A 19948-nucleotide genomic window follows, 5' to 3' on the forward strand; every position below is an offset into this window, starting at 1 on the left:
AGTGCTGGGATTACAGGCCTGAGCCACTGCGCCCGGCCAATTCTGGTGGTTTCTCTGAGGCAATGCTAGAACCTGGATAAGCAACGTTAATACATTGTGGAAGTCCGTGATTTTCAGAATATTCATGTTTTTGTTGTATTGAACCATGTTAAAGTAGGATTTATTACAGGTAAAAACCTGAACTCCGAAATATTTACATGAGTTATTCTCAGGTCTACTCTGGTTTTTAGTAACACAGTGATGAATTGTTTGAGAAATGAACAGTGGTTTTATTTGGTTATCCTGTCGTATTGGTCTTACTAGGAGGAAAAGTAAACTGATGGCAGCAATGGAGATGATGTGATCTCCTCTTATCTTTTTATATTGACTTTCTTCCTTTGTTAAAAGATTCTATGGCTGGGCGAGGTGGCTCACGCCTACAATCCCAGTACTTTGGGAGGTCAGGGCGGGTGGGTCATGAGGCCAGGAGATCAAGATCATCCTGGCTAACAGGGTGAAACCCCGTCTCTACTAAAATTACAAAAAATTAGCGGGGCGTGGTGGTGGGCACCTGTAGTCCCAGCTACTCGGGAGGCTGAGGCAGGAGAATGGTGTGAACCCTGGAGGTGGAGGTTGCAGTGAGCCGAGATCGCGCCACTGCACTTCAGCCTGGGTGACTGAGGGAGACTCTGTCTCAAAAAAAGAAAAAGAAAAGATTCTGTTTGGAAGCAAAGTAGCTCTTATTATAATTTGAGGTATCTATAAATAGATACACTATTACAGATATAAATATATTTCTAGATATCTCAAATTATAATAAGAATTTTTTTAGGTGGATACACTCTGAAAATTTTTAATTGTGTAAAATAACTCTCCTTTAGAAATCTTTTTTAGTTGCCTGCCTTAAAAAAAGGTCATCTTACTTTCATTAACATTAGTTGTGTCAGGCTGAATGTGGTGGCCTGTAATCCCAGCACTCTGGGAGACTGAGACAGGAGGATCCCTTGAGTCCTCGAGTTCAAGACTAGCCTGGGCAATACCTTCAGACCCAGTCTCTACAAAAAATAATAAAAAAAAAAATAGCTGGGCATGGTGGTGCGTGCTTGTAGTCTCAGCTACTCTGGAGGCTGAGGTGAGAGGATTGCTTGAACCTGGAAGGTTGAGGCTGCAGTGACCTATGCTTGTGCCACTGCACTCCAGCCTGGGCAATAGAGTGAGACCCTGTCTCAAAAAAACAACCCAAAATACCAAAACAAAGCATTAGTTGTTATATGTTTGTGGTATACTAGCTTTTGGGGAGTTGTTAGTTACATGATGTTAATTTCTTAATATTGAAATTCAACATTTTTGGTATTTATTAGCTTGTAAGTCTGTTTTCCTTCTTTAAAAAGTCACTCAGATTGAGCAGTGAGAGATTGTATACCACCAACGTTAGTGACACTAATGTTCAATTCTGATAACCCACTACTATCAGACCAGCCTGTTTTCTATAATCTTATTTGTGTTCCGTGTAGATTCTTCTCATCATTTTGTAGAGACATTTAACATAAAACCACAGGACTTGCACAAATGCGTTGCCAGATGCCATTTCGCACGTAGCAGATTTTTACAAATTTTGCAAAGACAAGATTGTGTTACCCAAAAATATCAGGAAAATGCACAGTAAGTAGTACCTTGATAGTTAGAAAATAATTTCTTTCTTTTGAATAGATGTCACCAATATAATGTCAGGAGAAATAATCCATGCCTACCTGAAAACCTTGGCGGTTATCTTTCTATTTTAAAGTCAGATAACTTCTTCTTCTTCTTCTTTTTTTTTTTCTATCTGAGACAGGGTCTGGTTCTGTCACCCAGGCTCCTAGGCTGGAATGCAGTGGCGCGATGTCGGCTCACTGCGGCCTCTGCTTCCTAGGCTTAAGTCATCCTCCCACCTCAGCCTCCAGAGTACCTGGGATTATTGGCGCAGGCCACCATGCCCAGCTAATTTTTGTATTTTTAATGGAAACGGGGTTTCACCATGTTGCCTAGACTGATCTCAAACTTCTGAGCTCACGTATTCTGCCCATCTCAGCCTCCCAAAGTGCTGAGATTACAGACATGAGCCACTGTGGCTGGCTATAGTCAGATAACTTCTGCCTAAAATATTTTAAAACTTTAGGCATACTATAAATGTAAGTTTAGGGAAAAAGAAAAGATCACTTTACTTATTTATTTATTTATTTTGGGATGGAGTCTTGCTGTGTTGCCCAGGCTTGAGTGCAGTAGTGCAATCTTGGCTCACTGCAACCTCCACCTTCTGGGTTCAAACGATTCTCCTGCCTCAGGCTCCTGAGTAGCTGAGATTATAGGCGCCTGCCACCACGCCTGGCTCATTTTTTTTTTTTTTGTATTTATAGTAGCGACCGGGTTTTGCCATGTTGACCATGCTGGTCTCTAACTCCTGACCTCAAGTGATCCGCCTGCCTTGGCCTCCCAAAGTTCTGGGATTGCAGGCATGAGCCACTGTGCCCGGCCCACTTTAGTTTAAAAAGTTCAGTTTTCTTATGTGCTTTGTAAAATGTGGAAATATATTTTAAAGTTGTAATTGTAGTGTTTATTTTATTTCGTATCCTTTTTTGTCTTGATATTTCATTCTGTAAATTTTTGCATATTGCCATAGTGTATTACTATTTTTTTTTTTTTTTTTTGAGACGGAGTCTCACTCTGTTGCCCAGGCTGGAGCGCAGTGTCACAATCTCGGCTCACTGCAACCTCCACCTCCCAGGTTCAAGCAATTCTCCTGCCTCAGCCTCCCAAGTAATTGGGATTACAGGTGCATGCTACCATGCCTAGCTAATTTTTGTATTTTTTAGTAGAGAAGGGGTTTCACCATGTTGGCCAGGCTGGTCTCGAACTCCGGACCTCAGGTGATCCACCCGCCTCAGCCTCCCAAAGTGCTGGGATTATAGGCGTGAGCCACTGTACCCTACCAGTGTATTACTTTTAATGTCTATTAGTCCTATTAGTGGATATTTCATTAAGCAGATATTCTTTCAGGTAGGTAGTCCATCATTTTTTTAAACCACTTAATGCTATTTTATGTTTAGGTTCATCTATGCAGCATATCTTTTTTTCTTGGAGTTTCTTCTATGTGTCAGATACTGTTTAGGCATTGATATTACAGAATTAAACAGGACAGACAAGGCTGTTACTCTCAAAGAATAGGTTGTATATAATTGTGTGTGCATGTGGTTTTTGTTTTTTTTTTTTTTTTTTTGAGACAAGGTCTTGCTCTGTCGCTTAGCTAGACTAGAGTGCAGTGGCATGATTATGACTCACGGCAGCCTTGACCTCCTGGGCTCAAGTGATCTTCCCACTGTAGCTGGGAGTACAGGCGTGTTCTACCACACCCAGCTAATTTTTAAATTTTTTTTGTAGAGACAGGGTCTTGCTTTATAGCCAGGCTGGTCTCAAACTCCTGGCCTGAAGCCACATTCCTGCCTCAGCCTCCCAAAATATAGGCATTACAGGTGTGAGCCATCGCACCTGGCCTAATTTCTTTTTTGCAATTGTAAACAATTACAGTAGGATAACTTTGTAGAATGCTTTGTTATATATTACTAAAGCTATAGAATCCTTTGAAATTAACTGAAATGTTGCCTGACTGTATTAGATAACATTTAAATTTATCCCCGGGTATGTGAGATGAGGATAAGAGCAGAGTCGTCTTGCTAACCTCCATCATTTTAATCGGAGACGATATACTAACCTACGAGTCCTAGGTCCGTCTCAATAGGAGCCTGTATGTTGAATCACTTGTGTGATAAAGAGAGTCTAGAGTCCTTTAGCTTGCTGGTGGCTGTACCCAGAGGCCTTAAACAAGGATATGCAAAGGGAAAATAGAGAAGTGGGCTATACTAATTAATCGTAATGGTATTATAGTTGTCATTTTGTATGTTTTCTTGCAGATTATCAGTTAAGCAGGTACGAAACTTGAGATCTGAATGTATAGGATTGGAAAACCAAATAAAGAAGTAAGTGAGTTTTAGAGCTAGAAGTTGCCTTAGATACTAGTTTAGCTCTTGCATTTTACAGGCTAGGAAACAGACTCCCACAAACATTAATTAAAATAATATATCAATAGCCAGATGATGATAGGATTAGAGCATAGTTATGACTGCTAATCCAGTTTTCCTAATAAATTATTATCGCTTTCAGATTAAATTTTATTTTTTGTTGGGGTGGTTGTTGGTGGGTTGATTTGCAGACTAATTAGCTCTTCGGATATTAAATTACCATGTGATTTTTCATATGACTAATTAGATTATTTAATTTTTATTAGAATGGAACCCTATGATGACCACAGTAATATAGAAGAAAAAATTCAAAAGGTGAGACAACTTATAAAAGGAGAAATTTAATCTTTTAAAATTCTGTGATATGCAGTGTTTGCTTAATTAGTGGGACTCTTATAGTCTATTTACCACTTTTTTTTTTTCCTTTGGAGTTGGAGTCTCGCTCTGTTGCCCAGGCTGGAGTGCAGTGGCATGATTTTGGCTCACTACACCCTCTGCCTCCTGAGTTCAAGTGATTCTCTTGCCTCAGCCTCCTAAGTAGCTGGGATTACAAGCATGCGCCACCATGCCTGGCTAATTTTGTGTTTTTAGTAGAGATAGAGTTTCACCATGTTGGCCAGGCTGGTCTTGAACTCCTGAGCTCAGATGATCTGCATGCCTTGGCCTCCCGAAGTGCTGGGATTACAGGCATGAGCCACCGCGCCTAGCCTCCCTTCCCCTTCCCCCGCCTCCCCCTTTTGAGATGGAGTCTCACTCTCCCAGGCTGGAGTGCAGTGGCATGGTCTCAGCTCACTGCAACCTCCGCCTCCTGGGTTCAAGCGATTCACCTGCCTCAGCCTCCCTAGTAGGTGGGATTACAGGTGCGTGCCAATATGTGCAGCTGATTTTTGTATTTTTGTAGAGATAGGGTTTCACCATGTTGGCCAAGCTGGTCTTGAACTCCTGACCTCAGGTGATCTGCCCGCCTCGGTCTCCCAAAGTGCTGGGATTACAGGCATGAGCCACTGCACCCGGTCCCCTTTCTTTTTATAGTACTATTATTTATTTATTTTTTTTAAAGTCATAGGTTGTATATATAAAGATATTGATAGAGTGCCTCTAAAACACTTGAATATAATGGAAAAATGAACTTACAGTTCATAAGCTTAATTATATTCAAAAGGGTTTTTAGACATGATTAATTTGAAATTCTCCACCCCAGTACAAAAAGCTCTGCTTGATTGTAGTATAACCTAGTCAGTGGTATTAATTTATCTAAATAAAGTGGATTAACTGAAGGGAGATGTTAAGTATGAAAGGAAAATGAGGAATCAAAATGAGGCTGGTTGGGCAGGAGGGAGGATTCTGACAAATGAAAATGATCTGAGGCCTCCAGAGTTTGGCTTTGGTGTGAGTTAAGTATTTTCTTAGGTTTTCTTTTTTTTTTTTTGGATAAAATCTCTCTCAAGCTCTTTGTTGTGATTCTGTGATTGCCATGCCAAGCTGCTGTGGGTATAAATTTGGCTTCCAAGGCACATTGTCACCTGTAAAGGTTAGCGCCCTCTTCAGGAAATATTTTTATTCAGTGAATGTATTGATCATCTGGTATGTGCTAGGTATCTCGTAGACATTAGGGCTACAACAATGAGGAGAACAGGCAAGGCAAAGTCACTTCCTTCATGGAATTTTCCATTTAATGAATCTCTGATTGCAAATTATATAATTAAAATAATTTGCAGAACCTATTAAAGTTTTCACATCAGTCTCTTCTGAGTTTGGTTCATATTTGTTTTCCCTGAGTACAGTCAACTTTGAGCCATTGACAAGATAAAAATCTAGACTTGGAAAATATGAGAACCAGATCCTGGATAATTACAGATTCATCAAGGAAATGCCATTCTGTGAGACCTCTAGACTGCTAGCCAATGAGTCTTCCTTTGGGAACAACTTTACATTGCCATACAACATGTCAGAGATATTTAGGGTGGCACACACCTATAGTTTCACCTACTCAGGAGGCTGAGGCAGGAGGATTGTTTGAGCCCAGGAGCTCAAGGCTGCAGTGTGCTCTGGTTATGCCAGTGGACTGTAGCCTGGGCAACAGAGCGAGACCCGTCTTTAAAGAAAAAAAAAAGAGGCGGGGATACAGTGGCTCATGCCTGTGAGCACTTTGGGAGGCCGAGATGGTTGGATCACTTGAGGCCAGGAGTTTGAGGCCAGCCTGGCCAACATGGTGAAACCCTGTCTCTACCAAAAATAAAAAAGTAGTCTGGTGTGGTGGTACTCACCTGTAGTCCCAGCTATTTGGGTGACTGAGGCACAAGAATCACTTGAACCTGGGAGGCAGAGGTTGCAGTGAGCCAAGATTGTGCCACTGCACTCCAGCCTGGGCGACAGAGTGAGACCTTGTTTCAAAAAAAAAAAAAAGAAAAAAGAAAAAAGTGAACTAATTAGAGATATTTAATATTGTATTTTTATCATGCAGGAAGAACATGTGTATAATTATATTTCTCCACCTCCCTCCCTCTTTTGTAAATTCTGTTAAAGCATAACATATATACAAGAAATGTGTAACTCATAAGTATATAGCTTGACAAATTTTCACAAAGTGAACACGTCCATGTAACCATCATCATTTAAGGAATAGGATGTTATCAGCACCCTAGAATCCTCCTTGAACCTGTTTAGTTTACACTGTTTCCCCCCACGGGGAAACACTGCCCTCACATGTTACACTAAAGATTAGTTTTGCCTGTTTTTGAACTTCATATAATTGCCAGTATATAGAATATGTTCTTTTGTGTCTGACTTTGGCTCAACATTGTTTATGATATTTATCCATGCTGTTGTGTGTAATTGTAGTATGTTTATTCTCATTGCTGCTTAGTGTTCTATTTTATGAATATAGCACCAATGTACCCTTTTTACTCTGGATGGACCTTTGGATTGATTCTACTTTTGGATTGTTACAAATAGACATTCTATGAGTATTCTTTTTTTTTTTTTTGCAAGGATCCTGGGCTTAAGGGATCCTTTTACCTCAGCCTTCTGAGTAGCTGGGATTACAGGTATGGGCCACTGTGCGTGCCTAAATATTCTTGTATATCAATTTTAATGAATATAGATTAGTATATGCCTAAGATTTTTTGCTTTTAATGAGGCATACTTTTTTACACTTTAACTTCCTCAAACTGAATGACTTAAAATTGAGATGTAGTAGTTTTTTTCTCTTGAAAAAAAATTTTTTTTTTTTTTTTGAGACAGAGTCTTGCTCTGTCCCCTAGGCTGGAGTGCAGTGGCGTGATCTTGGCTCACTGCAAGCTCCGCCTGCCGGGTTCACGCCATTCTTCTGCCTCAGCCTCCCAAGTAGCTGGGATTACAGGCGCCTGCCACCACGCCTGGCTAATTTTTTGTATTTTTATTAGATACGGGGTTTCACCGTGTTAGCCAGGATGGTCTCTATCTCCTGACCTCGTGATCTGCTTGCCTCGGCCTCCCAAAGGGCTGGGATTACAGACGTGAGCCACTGCGCCCAGCTTCTCTTGAAAAAATTTTAAAATTATTTCTCCCCGAATGATCTTCATTCGATTGATTACATGTCAGCATATAGAAAATGCTGATTGTATCTTGTATAAGATTTCTTAGATTTGGAGCTGGGTGCAGTGGTGTGTGCCTCTAGTCCCAGCTACTTGGGAGGCTGATGTGGGAAGATTGCTTGAGCCCAGGAGTTTGAGTCTGGCCTGGGCAACATAGTAAGACCCCATCTCTGAAAACAAAAAAATTCTTAGATTTGTTTGAAAATTATAGTGGGCTAGATTCTCCCGATACATTTTTTTAAAAATTCCCTTTGGAAATAATATCCAAAGGGACTTTTAAACTATTAAAGTATAATTATTTAATTTTCTTACTAGAAATCATTCTAGGAAATTTGTTACTAAGAGTGAACATACATTTACATTTTTAAAATATATGTACAGATTATGTGTGGACTGTAATATTTTGTTTCTGTTTCCAAAGGTTCGGTCTTTGTGGGCTTCAGTGAATGAAACGCTCATGTTTTTGGAAAAAGAGAGAGAAGTTGTTAGTTCGGTCCTTAGTCTTGTTAACCAATATGCTTTAGATGGAAGTAATGTTGCTATTAATATTCCAAGGCTCTTACTTGACAAAATTGAGAAACAAATGTTTCAGGTAAGCATTTGATATTAAGGAAGCTTTTGAGAAAACTCCTGTCATGTAATTGTATATTTTCTTGCAATGTTCTTCTGCTTTCAGAATTTGTTTTTTGTTTTTTGTTTTTTTTTTTGATACAGAATTTTGCTCTTATTGCCCAGGCTGGAGTGCAATGGCGTGGCGTGGTTTCGGCTCACTGCAACCTCCGCCTCCCAGGTTCAAGCGATTCTCCTGCCTCAGCCTCCTGAGTAGCTGGGATTACAGGCATGTGCCACCACACCCAGCTAATTTTGTATTTTTAGTAGACAGGGTTTCTCCATGTTGGTCAGGCTGGTCTTGAACTCCTGACCTCAGGTGATCCACCCACCTTGGCCTCCCAAAGTGCTGGGATTACAGGCGTGAGCCACTGCACCCGGCCAGAATTTATTTCTATGAGTGTGTTTAGTAAAACTTTCATAAGGAGTGATACTGTTAAAGGTGTGTATATTTATATTCACTTTTATTAATTGCCCCTTACCTGTACAGTACTACATCATATAGTATAGACAGTATGAAGTTTCTTAGTAGGAAGATGATACTGTACTAGTTAATTATAAATTCTCAAAGGCAACAACAGTGATCTCCTAATTGCCAAATGTCCTTTTAAAAAGTCTCCATCCCCTGGTTTGTGTTTTATCTTGATGCTGTTAAGTGTTGCTTGTAAAGTCTTCTTCCTTTAGCTTTATAACCTCAGTGTCTCTGCTTTTCTGTGGTCTTTCATACTGCTGCTCTGTTTTTCACACTGGTTTCTTTTTTCTTTTTTTTTGAGACAGAGTCACGCTGTCGCCCAGGCTAGAGTATAGTGGCATGATCTCAGCTCACTGCAACCTCCCGTCCTTGGTTCAAGTCATTCTCCTGCCTCAGCCTTCCAAGTAGCTGGGATTACAGGCGTATGCCACCACGCCTGGGTAATTTTTGTATTTTTAATAGAGACGGGGTTTCACTATGTTGGCCAGGCGGGTTTTGAACTCCTGACCTCAAGTGATCCACCTGCCTCGGCCTCCCAAAGTGCTGGGATTACAGGCGTAAGCCACCGTGCCCGGCCTGGTTTCTTTTTTTCTATCTAACTTTTTTTTTTTTAGGTCTTACTCTGTTACCTGGGCTGAAGTGCAGTGGCGCGATCTCAGCTCACTGCAACCTCCGCCTCCTGGGTTCAAGTGATTCTCCTGCCTCGGCCTCCCGAGTAGCTGGGATTACAGGCTCCCACCACCATGCCCAGCTAAATTTTTGTATTTTTAGTAGATATGGGGTTTCACCATGTTGGCCAGGCTGGTCTCGAACTCCTGACCTCGTGATTCGCCTGCCTCGGCCTCCCAAAGTGCTGGGATTACAGGCATGAGCCACCATGCCCGGCCTTTCTATCTAACTTTTAAATAATGTTCTCCATGGTTCTTTTAATGCTCTCTTTTTCTTTCCCTCATTATAAATGTATTTGTATTTTCTTACCAATTTCATGACTTTAGCAGTCTCTCCTCATCAACCCAAACTCCATCCAGTTATTTCTACTTGCTTATGGGACATTATCTGGATAGCTTACTTTTTTGTTTTCTTAGAAAACACAATTCATCAAGCATCTACTATATGCTGGAGAGATACAAAGATAAAATATTGTTGTGACTCTCTGAAGAGAGACACCTCTTTAGTAGAGACGGGGTTTCACCATGTTGGCCAGTCTGGCTTAGAGCTCCTGACCTCAAATGATCCTCTTGCCTCGGCCCCCAAAGTGCTGGGATTACAGGCGTGAGCCAGTGTGCCTGGCCCATAATTTTTGTGTGAAATCTATGATTTAAAAAGTATTGGAAACTGTCTGGGTGTGGTGGCTCACACCTGTAATCCCAACACTTTGGGAAGCTGAGGAGGGTAGATCACTTGAGGTCAGGTATTGAGACCAGCCTGGCCAACATGATGAAACCCCATCTCTACTAAAAATACAAAAATTAGCTGGGCATGGTGGTGCACATCTGTAGTCCCAGCTACTTGGGAGGCTGAGGTGGGAGGATCGCTTGAACGCTTGGGTCGGAGGCTGCAATGAGCCAAGATTGAGCCACTGCACCCAGCCTGGGAGACAGAGTGGGACTCTGCCTCAAAAAAAAAAAAAAATTAAAATTAAAATTAAAATTAAAAAATTGGCAACTAATTCAAATGGTTTTAAGACATAGAACTGTGCAAGCCAAAGAAACATATTTAAGTACAGATACAGCCTTTAGGGGTCATTGATTTGTAACTTCTGTTAAAAAATGAATTTATGGTCTTTTCACTAAATCTGCTGTTTCTGCTCAATCTTTATTTTTCTTTCCATCTATTAACATTTCTTTTATTCTAGTTTTCAACCTTTTGTGTAATATAAAAATGTAGCAAAAAATGTAGCAAGGCATGTTACTCTTTCCTAGTAGTTTTCATTGGGCCAAAATTATTTACGTCATTTTATGTTTGGGGGTATTTGATTCCCTCCCCCCCCTTTTTTTTTTTTTTTTGTTTGAGATGGAGTTTTGCTCTTATTGCCCAGGCTGGAGTACAGTGGCACAACCTCGGCTCACTGCAACCTCTGCCTCTTGGGTTCAAGCGATTCTCCTGCCTCAGCCTCTGGAGTAGCTGTGATTACAGGCATGTGCCACCACGCCCAGCTAATTTTGTATTTTTAGTAGAGACAGGGTTTCTCCATGTTGGTCAGGCTGGTCTCGAACTCCCGACCTCAGGCGATCCGTCCCCCCCACCCCCAACTCCCAGGGTGCTGGGATTACAGGTGTGAGCCATTGCGTCTGGCCTTTCCCTCTTCTTTAAGGTAAACTTCAATAGTAAAAAACATAAATATTTTTATGTAATAGTTTGTTGTAACAACCTATAGTTCACCAATTTTTTCTCCTCCTGATTCCTTAGTTGCACATAGGAAATGTTTATGAGGCTGGAAAACTGAACCTCTTAACAGTTATTCAGTTATTAAATGAAGTCTTGAAGGTGATGAAATATGAACGTTGTCAGGCTGATCAAGCAAGATTGATGGTAGACCTTCACTACCTTGAAAAAGAGACCAAATTTCAGAAGGAAAGATTATCAGATCTGAAACGTATGAGGTACACTAAAAAGATCTGTTATTTTACTGTGGGAGGAGTAGGGTGGTTTTCCCAACAAAACTTGTATAACTTTAATAGCTCTTCAGCTTTGGCAAACAAGTATGAGAATTCTAATACTCAAAAACCTTACATAATCAACTCTTGGAGATATACATGAAGCAGAAAGGAAAAGGAAAATTAATGGAATAAATGATTTGCCCTGAATAATTTTTTTGTGAAATAATTTTAGCTTTTCTGTAGTTTTCTTTTGTTGAGTCTAATCATAAAACCTTAGAAAAGTTTTTTTTTTTTTTTTTGAGATGGAGTTTCGCTCTCGTTGCCCAGGCTAGAGTGCAATGGCGCGATCTTGGCTCACCACAAACCCTGCCTCCTGAGTTCAAGTGATTCTTCTGCCTCAGCCTCTTGAGTAGCTGCGATTACAGGCATGTGCCACCACGCCTGGCTAATTTTGTATTTTTAGTAGAGATGGGTTTTCTCCATGTTGGTCAGGCTGGTCTCGAACTCCCGACCTCAGATGATCTGCCCGCCTCGGCCTCCCAAAGTGCTGGGATTACAGGCGTGAGCCACCAAGCCCGGCCCCTTTTTTTTTTTGAGACAGAGTCTTGCTCTGTTGCCCAGGCTAGAGTGCAATGGTGTGATCTCCCGGGTTCATGCGATTCTCCTGCCTCAGACTCCCGAGTAGCTGAGATTACAGGCACGTGCCATCACGCCTGGCTAATTTTTGTATTTTTAGTAGGAATGGGGTTTCACCATGTTGGCCAGGCTGGTCTTGAACTCCTGACCTCAGGTGATCCACCTGCCTCAGCCTTTCGAACAGTTTTTTAATTAACCAGAAAGAATAGAAAGTATGGGCTGCTTATAGGAATGGACAGAGAGTGGGAGTGAAAATTCTACTCAAGTTTAGAGCAAGGAAAAAATTCTATCTTAAAAATAAATGGAGTAGCCAGGCATGGTGGCTCACACTTGTAATCCCAGCACTTTGGGAGGCTGAGGCAGGTGGATCACCTCAGGTCAGAAGTTCAAGACCATTCTGGCCAATATGGGGAAACCGCGTCCCTACCAAAAAGACAAAGTTAGCCAGGCGTGGTGGCATGCGCCTGTAATGCCAGCTACTTAGTAGGCTGAGGCAGGAGAATCACTTGAACCTGGGAGGCAGAGGTTGCAGTGAGCTGAGATAGCACCATTGCACTCCTCCAGCCTGGGTGACAGAGTGAGACTCCATCTCAATTAAAAAAAAAAAAAAAGAAAAAAATAATAAAATGGAGTAATAGATGTATTATTGTTTCGTGTATTTTTTTTTTTTTTTGAGATGGCATTTCCCTCTTTTTGCCTAGGCTGGAGCACAATAGCACAATCTCGGCTTTCTGCAACCTCTGCCTCCTGATTTCAAGTGATTCTCCTGCCTCAGCTTGTTGAGTAGCTGGGATTACAGGATTACATGTCCAGCCAATTTTGTATTATTATTATTTTTCAGTAGAGACAGGGTTTCACCATTTTGGTCAGGCTGGTCTTGAACTCCTGACCTCACATGATCCACCTGCCTCGGCCTCCCAAAGTTCTGGGATTATAGATGTGAGCCACCGTACCCGGCCTCTTTCTGGTCTTTTTTTTTTTTTTTAAACTAATTTTTAAAAATTATTTATTTATTTATTTATTTTTTATTTTTGAGACAGAGTTTTACTCTTGTCTCCCAGGCTGGAGTGCATGGAGTGCAATGGCACGATCTCGGCTCACTGCAACCTCTGCCTCCTGGGTTCAAGCGATTCTCCTGCCTCAGCCTCCTTAGTAGCTGAAATTACAGGCACCCACCCCTACGCCCGGCTAATTTTTGTATTTTTCTTAGAGATGAGGTTTCACCACATTGGCCAGGCTGGTCTTGAACTCCTGACCTCAGGTGATCTGCCTGCCTTGGCCTCCCAAAGTGCTGGGATTACAGGCATGAGACACTGCTCCTGGCCTTCTTTATGGTCATAAAAAGAGAAAGGTGTTTTAGGTTCTGAATTTTCACCTGTGAGAGTTTATTTAATTTATATGTGGTATATTGATTGAACTTTCACTTCTATTTCCTTCCACTTCTCTACAACTATTGTTATTTTCTTAAATTTTACTCAGTGCTTTTTTTGTATCATTATATTTTGAATAAAGTTTTTTTATGCTATTATAGGTATAGAATAAAAGATGATCTCACAACTCTAAGACATTCTGTTGTTGAAAAGCAAGGAGAATGGCATAAAAAGTGGAAAGAATTTCTTGGTTTGTCTCCTTTCAGTCTAATTAAAGGTTGGACTCCAGTAAGTAATGTTGACTTGCCCCTGCCCTCCCCGCCACCCACCTGTTTTTTTTTTTGAGACAGTGTCTTGCTCTGTTGCCCAGGCTGGAGTAGAGTGGCATGATCATAGCTGGCTGGAGTCCAGTGGCACGATCATAGCTGGCTGGAGTACGGTGGCATGATCATAGCTTGTTGTAACCTTGAACTTCCGGGCTCAAGCAGTCCTCCCACCTCAGCCTTCTGAGTAGCTGGGACTACAGGTGTGCACCACCAAGCCTGGCTAATTTTTTCTTTAATTTTATAGATAGGGTCTCCCTATATTGCCAAGGCTGGTCTCAAACTCCTGGGCTCAAGTGATCTTCCTGCCTCGGCCTCCCCAAAGTACTGGGATTACAGGCATGAGCCACTACACTCAGCCAATTTGCCTTTTGGAGAATAGTTTCGTATATGGCAATTTGTGAATTTATTGTGTTACAAATGACCTAGAAATGTTGTATGTATGTCATCTTTCATTTGAGTCTAAAGTTTCTATGTTATGGTTTCTGTAATTTTTCTAAATATATATAATATAATATCCATAAGTTGCTGTTGTCATTTACAGTTAATATTTTTAGATTCGAAGGATTGTATTAAAAAGAAAACAATTATTATTATTATTTTTTGAGACAGAGTCTCGCTCTGTTGCCCAGGCTGGAGTGCAGTGGCACAATCTCAGCTCACTGCAGCCTCAGCCTTCGAGGTTCAAGTGGTTCTACTGCCTCGGCCTCCCAAGTAGCCGGAACTAAAGGTGCCCGCCACCACGCTCGGCTAATTTTTCTATTTTCAGTAGAGATGGGGTTTTACCACGTTGGCCAGGCTGGTCTCAAATACCTGACTTCAGGTGATCCACCTGCCTCTGCCTCCCAAAGTGCTGGTATTATGGGCGTGAGCCACTGTGCCCTGCCAGAAAACAAGACTCCTCTTGATGTGAGGTACTATGATGTTTGAGAAATTCAAGGACTAAGTAATCCCCCTTGCTCCTAATGTTGTACTCTGCTTTAAAAATAGTTATAGGGCTGGGCGTGGTGGCTCACACATGTCATCCCACTGTTTTGGGAGGCAGAGGCAGGAGGATCATTTGAGGCCAGGAATTGGAGACCAGCCTGGACAACATGGTGAGACCTCATCTCTACCAAAAACAACCCCCAAAACTGGGTGTTGTGGTGTGTCTCTGTAGGCCTAGCTACTCGAGAGGCTGAAGTGGGAGGACTGCTTAAGTCCAGGAGTTTGAGGCTGCAGTGAGCTATGATAATGTCACTGCTCTTTAGCCTAGGCGAGGGACTGAGACCCTGTCTTTAAGAAAAATAAATAAATAAAAATAGTTATCTGATACATGCTTGGTAATTCTGACTTTCTTATTGAGAAGATAATCTATTCATAGATTAACTCAGCATTGTTATTGTGGTAGTTAGCAAATATGTTTACTTCAAAATTGTGAATTTTCTGTTTTAAGTCTGTAGATCTTTTACCACCAATGTCTCCCCTTTCATTTGATCCTGCCTCAGAAGAAGTGTATGCAAAGAGTATTCTTTGTCAGTATCCTGCTTCACTTCCAGGTTGGTTATTTATTTATTTTTTCTCTTTGAAACCTCCTTCCTGTCATTCTTTTTCATTATAATAATAGTTCTTTAAATGCCTTATCTTTTTCCTCCATTTTTTTTTATTGTGGTGAAATGCATGTAACATAAAATTCACAATTTCAGTTATTGCAAAGTATATAACTCAGTGGCATTTAGTACATTTACAATGTTGTGCAGTCAACATCACTATCTAGTTCTTGAACTTTTTCTTTTATTTTTTTTGAGACAGGATCTCACTTTGTTGCCCAAGCTGGGGTGCAGTCGAACAATCTCAGCTCACTGTAGCCTTGACCACCCCAGGCTCAAGTGATCCTCCCACCTCAGCCTCTCATGTAGCTGGGACACCACACCCGGCTAATTTTTATATTTTATTTTTTTGTAGAAATGGGATTTCACCGTGTTGCCCGGGCTGGTCTTGAACTCCTGGGCTCAAATGATTGACCCGTCTCAGCCTCCCAAAGTGCTGGGATTGCAGGCATGAGCCACTGAGCCCAGCCCCCAGAATATTTTCATCATCTCAAAAAAACCCTCTAACCCATTAATCAGTCACTTCCATTTTCCCCGCTAGTCCCTGGCAGCCAGTAATGTACTTGTGTTTTTTTTTTTTTTTTTTTCCGAGATGGAGTCTTGTTCTGTTGCCCAGGCTGGAGTGCAGTGGCGCAATCTCAGCTCACTGCAGCCTCTACCTTGGGTTCAAGCAATTAACCATCTTGCCTCAGCCTCCTGAGGAGCTGGGATCACAGGTATGCGCCACCACACCTGGCTAATTCTTTTTGTATTTTTAGTAGAGACGGAGTTTCACCATGTTGGCCAGGCTGGTCTTTAGCTCCTGACCTCGAATGATCCGCCCGCCTTGGCCTCCCAAAGTGCTGGGATTATAGGTGTGAGCCACTGTGCCTGGCCCATTAATGTACTTCTTATCTCTATGTATTTGCCTGTTCTGGATATTTCATATAAATGAAGTCATATAATATGAGTCCTGTTGTTTCTGGCTTCTTTCAGTGGCACTGTTTTTAACTTTGCACAATGTTTTCTCAAACTGATTCCAAGCAATTCTCCTTCCTTGGCCTCCCAAAGTGCTGGGATTATAGGTGTGAGGCACCACATGTACAGTATTTTCAAGTTTTTTACATCTTGTAGCGTGTATCAGCGTTCAATTTTTAAAAATCAGATTTGTTGAGATATAATTCACATATCGTACAATTCACCCATTGAAAATGTACAATTTCTTGCTTTTTGCTAAATTCACAAATATGTGCAACCATCATCACAATTGTAAACATTTTCATCACTTGAAAAAGAAACCTCATACCCTTTAGCTATCACCCCCCAATCCCCCTTCACTTCTCCAGTTCAAAGCAATTATGAAGATATTTTCTGTCTCCAGATTTCCCTGTTCTGGATTTTCATATGGATGGAATCATATCATATATAGACTTTTGTGACTGGCTTCTTTCACTTAGCATAGCGTTTTCAAAGTTCATCTAAGTTGTGGCATGTATCAGTCAGTATTACATTCCTTTTTTATGAATACATGCGATTGTATCCTCTACCACATTTTGTTTATCCATTCGTCTGTTGATGGACATTTGGGTTGTTTTCACCTTTTGACTATTATGAGTAATGCTTCTATAAACATTCTCTACAGGTTTTTTGTGGAAGCTCACAATTTTTTTTAACATGAAAGAATAGTACAATAATTAACCTGTGTTAATTAGCACATGTGTACAAGACAGGTTCTGTAAATAGAGGATAGATAAGGAATGAATGAATAAAAAACAAATTATATAGCCAAATTGGAGCAGGTAATAGTTGTAGGCTGTAGTTCAGCCAGGCGAAAGGTCATGACAGCAGTTAGCACAGGACTTAATCACTGGGATAGGTAATTGGTTTGAGAGTCAGGTGTATTTGGGGAGGACACTGGTTGGGAAAGATTATACACCAGAGAGCAAGGCTCAGTTTAGGTGCAACCAGAAGAGAAGACATAGAAAAGTCTGCATAGGGCTGGGCATAGCAGCTCACACCTATAATCCCGGCACTTTGGGAAGCCTAGGGTGGAAGATTGCTTAAGCCCAGGAGTTCGAGACCAGCCTGGACAACATAGTGAGACCCATTCTCTACAAAAAATGAAAAATTAGCCAGGCATGGTGGTGTGTGTCTGTAGTCCTAGCTATTCAGGAGGCTGAGGCAGGAGAATCATTTGAGCCCGGGAGTTCAAGGCTGCAATGATCTATTACTGCTCCACTGCACAATGCTCTGGCCTGGACAACAGAGTAAGACCCTCTCTCTCTCTTTCTCTTTTTCTTAAATTTTTTTGATTTTTTTTGAGACAGAATCTCACTGTCATCCAGGTTGGAGTGCAGTGGTGCGATCTCGGCTCATTGCAACCTTCGCCTCCCGGGTTCAAGCAATTCTGCCTCAGCCTCCCCAGTAGCTGGGATTACAGGCACACGCTGCCACGCCCGGCTAATTTTTTATATTTTAGTAGAGACAGGGTTTCACCGTGTTGCCCAGGCTGGTCTCAAACTCATGAGCTCAGGCAATCCGCCTGCCTAGCCTCCCAAAGTGCTGGGATTACAGGTGTGAGCCACCGTACCCGGCCCTTTTTCTTAAATTTTAACTTAAAAATTTATTTTAAATTAAAAATTAGTGTTATGCATGCTCAGGGGCCATGTTAATCTCTGTATTGTTCCAATTTTAATATATGTGTAGCTGAAGTGAGCATGAGACCCTGTCTCTTAAAAAAAATAAAAGGCTGCATGGTTTGATAAATGAGGGGGAGCTTCAGATAGAGCATCCTGGTTCCATGGTGGCTTTGGACAGTCCTTAATTATGGTAGAATTCTTTTGATAGCTCTTGGTTTTGTTTTTATCTCTTTTATTTTTATTTTTTATTTTTGAATTATTTCTCTCTCTCTTTTTTTTTTTTTTTTTTTGAGATCCGCTAGTCAACAGAGCTCTTAGGGTTGTGTTGTGTTTTCATTTCAGTTGGGAAAGGGCTTTTGCACTCTTGCCAGGATTAGTTTACCCCTTCGAATCTATGAAATTCTCATGTCCATTTGGAGGTTTCTCTACTTGCCTTTATACTGAGGGAAAATGTGTCCGTTTAGGAAGTCCAGTTGGAAGTTGTACTCTTGGGAGTCCTTTTTTTTTTTCCTAGTATAGAACCTTGATCTGAGCTGGGCTACTTCAACATTATATTTTTTGTGGTAAAACAACCTTTTCCGCCTTCCTATACCTTACATATTGCATCTTACTTAATTTACTTTAAAAATGTTTTTTAAAATTATATTTCAGCATATTCAAAAGTACAGAGAATAATATTATAAATACTTGTTTATTAAACACCTTTTTTTGGCAAAGGTTTGCAATATTCACTTTAGGTTTTTAAAAATGTACATATGTAGTTAATCCTTGGATATCCACCTTTCTTCACCTTCCTTACTGATTTCACAGAGGTAATCACTATTCTGAATCTAATCTTTATTCTGATGTATGTTTATAAAATAAATTTATTACATATGTATAGACCTATAAACAATATGTAATATTGTTCTTCCTCTTTTTTAAAGTTTATAAATGAAAATTTTTTATTATCTTCCAAAAGGTTCTTTGTTAATGTTTGTATTTTTTAAACAAGGATCCAGGGAGGGTTAGTTCATTACATGTGATTGTTTTATTTTCGTAGTAACTTTTATTCTACAATAATGCCTGTCTTTTTTAATGACATTGATAGAAATTGTTTTTAACAATTACTATGTTTAAATTGAGCAACATGATTAATGACTTTTTTGGTCTATTCTTTTGTTCTTCTCCTTTTGAGAAGTGTATCTCAAAGTATATGCTTAGTTCTTGGACTCTGAATAGTAAAATTCTCATTCTTTCTTTGAAAATGTCTTCATTTGCACTCATTTTTGAATGATAGTTTAGTTGGATATAGAATTCTAGATTGACATTTATTTGTCTTTCACACTTCGACGATATAATCTCATTGTTTTCTGTTGTTTTTGAGGCTATTTGCTCTTGGTCTACTTGTCATTCATTTGTAGTTAATTTTTTTTTTTTTTTTGAGACAGAGTCTTTATTACCCAGGCTTGAGTGTAGTGGCGCAATCTCAGCACACTGCAACCTCTGCCTCCCGGGTTCAAGCAATTCTTCTGCCTAAGCTTGCCGTGTAGCTGGGATTCCTGGCGTGTGCCATCACACCTGGCTAATTTTTGTATTTTTAGTAGAGACGGGGTTTCAGCATGTTGAACCGGTTGGTCTTGAACTACTGACCTCAAGTGATCTGCCTGCCTTGGCCTCCCAAAGTGCTGAGATTACAGGTGTGAGTCATCGTACCTGGCCCATTTGTAGTTAGTTAATTTTTCTTTTTCTTTTTTTTTGAGAGGGAGTTTCACTGTTGTTGCCCAGGCTGGAGTGCAATGGCATGATTTCCACTCACTGCAACCTCTGCCTCTTGGGTTCAAGTGCTTCCCCTAGTTCAAGCTTCCAAGTAGCTGGGATTACAGGCATGTGCCACCATGCCCAGCTGATTTTTGTATTTTTAGTAGAGACGGGGTTTCATCATGTTGGCCAGGCTGGTCTCAAACTCCTGACCTTAGGTGATCCGCCCACCTTGGCCTCCCAAAGTGTTGGGATTACAGGCATGAGCCACTGGGCTCGGCCCATTTATAGTTAGTTAATTTTTGATTTCTGGTTGCTTTTAAGGTTTTTCTTTGGCTGGGCGTGGTGGCTCACGCCTGTAATCCCAGCACTTTGGGAGCCT

At 40.8% G+C, this 19948-nt stretch overlaps 1 protein-coding gene and 1 pseudogene across 2 annotated transcripts in view; one reads left to right on the top strand and one right to left on the bottom strand.

The window, feature by feature from the left end:
• Positions 1–19948, top strand: part of HAUS6 (HAUS augmin like complex subunit 6) — a 51382-nt gene that overhangs the window by 12252 nt on the left and 19182 nt on the right. For both annotated transcript variants that reach the window (XM_031014348.3, XM_055350647.2), the window contains 7 exons: positions 1494–1641; positions 3927–3992; positions 4301–4349; positions 8031–8201; positions 11100–11293; positions 13458–13584; positions 15055–15157. In XM_031014348.3, the coding sequence (XP_030870208.2) occupies positions 1494–1641; positions 3927–3992; positions 4301–4349; positions 8031–8201; positions 11100–11293; positions 13458–13584; positions 15055–15157 (858 nt within the window). The remainder of the gene's footprint in view (positions 1–1493; positions 1642–3926; positions 3993–4300; positions 4350–8030; positions 8202–11099; positions 11294–13457; positions 13585–15054; positions 15158–19948) is intronic.
• LOC115935883 (uncharacterized) lies at positions 17805–17904 on the bottom strand (annotated as a pseudogene).

The sequence above is a fragment of the Gorilla gorilla genome, chromosome 13, assembly GCF_029281585.2.
Source record: "Gorilla gorilla gorilla isolate KB3781 chromosome 13, NHGRI_mGorGor1-v2.1_pri, whole genome shotgun sequence".
Lineage (NCBI taxonomy): Eukaryota > Metazoa > Chordata > Mammalia > Primates > Hominidae > Gorilla > Gorilla gorilla.